The 5,000-nt window shown below is 42.0% G+C and overlaps 1 protein-coding gene across 2 annotated transcripts in view; it reads right to left on the bottom strand.

Moving 5' to 3' along the window:
- Window positions 1-5,000, bottom strand: part of LOC123498023 (zinc carboxypeptidase-like) — a 15,909-nt gene that overhangs the window by 9,532 nt on the left and 1,377 nt on the right. Inside the window, exon 1 of one of the 2 annotated variants that reach the window (XM_045245097.1) lies at window positions 1,685-1,837. The exons of the other annotated variant lie outside the window; for it this stretch is intronic. Coding sequence (XP_045101032.1) covers window positions 1,685-1,817 — 133 coding nt within the window. The 5' untranslated portion in view covers window positions 1,818-1,837. Of the gene's footprint in view, window positions 1-1,684; window positions 1,838-5,000 lie in introns of those variants that run through there. 2 annotated transcript variants of the gene reach the window in all.

Raw genomic sequence — 5,000 nt, 5'->3', positions numbered from 1 at the left:
TGTGATTCAAATAATGTAAAATGCTATATATATTTCACGAAGAATTTCTTCTCTTAGTGGGCAGACATTGACACGCCTACCCAGACATTAAGGAGGCAGCCAAGTTAAGACTCAATGCTTTGTCTCTATGGGAATAGAAATCAACACGTGTCAACTCCATCTGTTGCATTTGCCTCATTGGCACGCTGGAACATTTTTCGCCGCCGTGTAGTGGCCAGCCAGGGCGCTTTCCTGTCAGCGGGAAAACACAGGGAACCAAAAAATATTGGAAAAATACGCAGCGCTGCTCTGGCTCTCGCGAGTGTAATGGAGTCTGCTGTGATCTATATTTCCTTTTCCTTTCCTTTTCCTATTTCACTGTTAGTGAGTTGATGCTATTGAAATGTATGGGATAAATGTCTTGAAACACCCTTCTTAAATGGGTCCAAGTCATAAGAAACTGGAAATACAGTATTACGCAGGGAATTCCAAAATTTACTTAGAGAAAGGAATGAATGATTGAGAATGCTGCAGGTTAACTCTTGTTATATTGATGGACGGAGTAGAGATGAAATAAGAAAGTCTTGTGAAGCGAGGTCGCGGGAGGAGGGGAGGCATGCACTTAGCAAGAGCAGAAGAGCAGTTGGCATGAATATAGCAGTAGAAGTTAGCAAGAGATGCAACATTGCGGAGATGAAAAAGAGCTAGGCTAAGACACTCAGAGGAGAGGAGTTGATACGATGAAAAGCTTTTGATTCCACCGTGTCTAAAATAACAGTATGTGTGAAACCTTCCCTTACATGTGAAACATATATTCCATACATATGGAACCTTGTACTATACAGAGTTAGCAGTTGGGGGAGGGGAGTAGAGAAGGGGAGAAAATTGGTGGAGACGACTCAGAACGCCTAATTTCATAGAAGCTATTTTAACTAGATATGGAATATGAAGTTTCAAGTTTAGATTGTAAGTAAAGGACAGACCGAGCATATTCAATGTAGAAGCAAAGCAGAATCAGCACCGTTTCCCCTGCTTGAGTTATAGAAGTCGACGCTCAATAGGACATAGTATCTGCTCTCGCCGAAACAAGTGTCGCTGCGGCCGAGGCTGCTTAGGAACGTGGAGTGAATTTAACAAAAAGGAATGTTCCATTCAAATTACTACTACTACATCTGCTGCTACCACTACAACAACACTAGGCCAATGATGAGAGACCAGCACTTACACCGAGAGGAATCTGGACACTATTCGAACATTAATCCATGGAAACAATTTCCACGCAGCTACTCCACACATCTCTACGACACGTTGGTAAAGGTAGAGCCACGATAAGCACCTTACGAACAGTCCATAAACCCTAAGGCGGCAACAGTAGTCAACATACACACACACGAGCCTCATGTTCTCGTACTAAACTGATCACGTCCACCAGCATGATGGTTGTTCCTGACTCGCCACGAGTGATGAAAAGGTGAGTCGGAGCACATCAGTGCATGGCTGAACCACTATGACTCTCCATGATCTGGATGAATTCGAATAATTTGTGTAAAGGTTCTCATTGGAGTTAACGTAGTGGCCCAAGACGAGTTAAAAGACGTATTGATTCTTCATGATTGAAACTGATTCGATTCGCTTTGGTGTAAATGCTGCTTAAGTATTCAAAATGAATGGAATAACTTTCCCTATGCCAAGCGGAAACGTCTACCTGTCACGTAGTAGCAGTGGTGTTGGCGGGACGATGAGTGGGGGTGGAATGAGCGGCCACGAGGTGTGAGGAGTGTAATAAATGTGGTACAGCATCTAAGGCTTAGCGAGTCCCTTCCATTTTCAGGTGTCATCACTAAACAGATGTGAAGGGGGCATACGTGTGGGACGCGGCGTGACTATTCATACTAATGTGTCAAGGACAGTGTGTTAGTGAAAAAAAGCCACCTTGTACTACCTTTTATACTCGTGCATTGATGGAAAGTGGATAAGAATAATCTTAGCAGAGAGAGAGAGAGAGAGAGAGAGAGAGAGAGAGAGAGAGAGAGAGAGAGAGAGAGAGAGAGAGAGCAAAACTTTAAATAGTTACTGTATATGGAAGAGCAAAAAAAAAAAAAAAAAAAAAAAGAAAGTAAAAGTGGGTTAAAATGAAAGGATACGATGATGTGATGGGTAATTCGATGACTGCCTCACGAGGCTGCTTTGTGGCTAAGGAGTGGCTGGGCTGACCTTCCTTCCTGTCTTAGATAAAAGGCATCTTCTGTTTCCAATGCAGTTCTAGATCACTGATTAGGATTTGAATCTGATCTGGATTCTCTCGGGATAAAAAGGACGTCCGTGGCCATTAATGATCGAAATAATAACAGCTCCAGCATGTCACTGCCCAGCTGTCACAAGCGGCAGACTGTTGATGCTCGCCCCTGTGCTCTAAGGAGCTGTCATCGAGAACTGCATGCAGCCTGCTGTACATTTCACGAAGAAGTTGGGGACGAGAATGCCACCAATGAATCCCAGTCACATGTACAGGCAGGCAGCATCAGACTTGGTTCAGTTAGAATAAAGCTTCACACAAAGCTTTCTGCAAACACAATATGTTGAAAGCGAAGTACAGAATGATATATTGAGAAGGTATTTATACGTAACGGGAGAATAGTCTGGCCGCGTGCTGACTCTATTGACACCATTACTGAGACACTTCCAAAGTAAAGATGTATTAATTTCTAATGAACAAGTCGTTAGTAGAGGCAGTAATGGCCACGTAATCGTAATAATTGAACCAAGGCTTGTTTGTGTCACAGCAGCATTTTGCAGCGATTCTGTATACCTTTCTTTAGACAAGTCAACCGTTTTCTTGGTGTGCATTCCCTAATTAATCCCCAGTAGAGACTGCCTAGTCGCTATTATAGCACTTACAAATGACAGATCGATATTTAAAAGTTCGACTACCATGTGTGTTTGATTGCAAAAGAAGAAGAGAGGGAGAGAAGAAGAGGAGAAGGAGAGGTAGATAAAAGGAAGAGAAAAAGGAAGAGGAGAGAAACAGGAAAAGGGAAGAGAGAGAGAAAGGAAGAGAAAAGAGAGGAAGAGGAAAGGAAGAGGAGGAGAGAGAGAGAGAGAGAGAGAGAGAGAGAGAGAGAGAGAGAGAGAGAGAGAGAGAGAGAGAGAGAGAGAGAGAGAGAGAGAGAGAGTGTGTGTGTGTGTGTGTGTGTGTGTGTTTGCCCAAACAGTATTGTACCACATTGCTTTGAATGTCACCACAAGAACGACGCAAATACTTAGTGAAGTTTCCCTGGGGTGTCGACACATTTCAATATCGTGACACTGATCTGGTTGGTTTATTTATAGAAACAAGATGTTACGTCATGGCAAGGGAAACAAGGAATACTTCGTGCACGTGCAGCAAAGGCAGACAAATGTAGAACGTACATAAAGAAACGTGCACTTTATCTCAATACCACGTACAGTACATGCTTCCATCGGTACACGTGCCTGACATTACTGCACGTGCGCTAAGTGTTTCCTTAGTCCTTTCCATGACAAGATCGGTGTCGCGATACTGAAATACGTATATCAACTCGCTGGGGAAACTTCACTAAATATATGCATTCTGCCGAACTACATTCCTTTTGTCGCTTAGTGGCTTTGCATGTATCTCACTACAAACATAAACAGCATCATTCTCACGTGACTGCAATCAGTAGGGAAATCTGGGCCATTTTTTTTTTTTTATAGTAATATTAAGGAAAAAACGGGTGTATTTCCCCTTCCTCCCCCAACACTCAACAAAGAGCCCCCCCACTCTCTCTCTCTCTCTCTCTTTCTCTCTGAACTCTATCTATGGGTAATCATCCCTTCCATCAGTGGCGGTCACAGGTGTCGTTCTCTAAAAGGGCATTCACAGCAAAGCTCCTGCCGTGGACGTGACGCAAATGAGGCCGCCAGGTGGTGTATTAAAGGAATATTATGGAAACTAAAACATTTACTAACGTCTTTTACAACGAAACCACGAGAGAGAGAGAGAGAGAGAGAGAGAGAGAGAGAGAGAGAGAGAGAGAGAGAGAGAGAGAGAGACAGACAGACAGACAGACAGAGTGTGTGTGTATGTGCATGTGTGTGTGTGTGTGTGTGTGTGTGTGTGTGTGTGTGTGTGTGTGTGTGTGTGTGTGTGTGTGTCATGCTAATCAATCACACCTCATAATTTTGAACCTCAAGGTCAAGACACACCACACCTGCCCACATGACATCACTTAATCATTAGTTAAAGTTACATGGAAGACCTTTTACCTCCTTTCTTCCAAGACAAGGCCAAGCGGTAACATGTGTGGCGTCCTCTAATGTTGTGGACTCAAATTCGATCTAAGTTTCTCAGATAATGGTTCCAAAACTGGGGCTAATTACTCCTTGGGTATATAATGACCATTTTTAAGAGCAGTGACAAAATAATAAAGTGAAGGCTTCTGGAAATGGGGAAAATATTGCAGCATCAGGTATTATGAGTAAGGATATCTTAGTCTCTTAGTCTTGGTGCATAATCTGTAAAGCCGTTATATTAAACCAAATACCAGCAGCAATGATGACAGTAATAATAATGATAATAATAATAATAATAATAATAATAATAATAATAATAATAATAATAATAATAGTAAAACTAATATGGTGTTAGACAAAAAAAGAAATGTGTATCTAAGTGTGTCAAGCCAAGAGTATTTTGACAGACATGCTTCAGGACACATTCACTCAGCAAGCCTCATCACTATGTGTCCAGTACGTGTCTGCCTAGTTGTAGTATTCACCGACTGGCACATCTTTCCTAGGCTCAATAAATGTTTCAATTTAGCTATACTACATAAAGAATTTGACTATTTTGTAAAAGGGCTAACAGGATTTTTGTGGCATGTCAAATTGGGTAAGTATCTGAAAAGTTTGGGAGTAATTCCTCTAATGCGATTCCAACAAATACGCCTGTCAGTAAATGTTTGGAAAGTCTTACATACGTTCTGTGCATCACGATGTTGGTTGTACTCTTCGTGTGT

The sequence above is a fragment of the Portunus trituberculatus genome, chromosome 47, assembly GCF_017591435.1.
Source record: "Portunus trituberculatus isolate SZX2019 chromosome 47, ASM1759143v1, whole genome shotgun sequence".
NCBI lineage: Eukaryota > Metazoa > Arthropoda > Malacostraca > Decapoda > Portunidae > Portunus > Portunus trituberculatus.
Note: the sequence above shows the minus strand (reverse complement) of the source record. Positions and strands in the feature narration are given on the sequence as shown.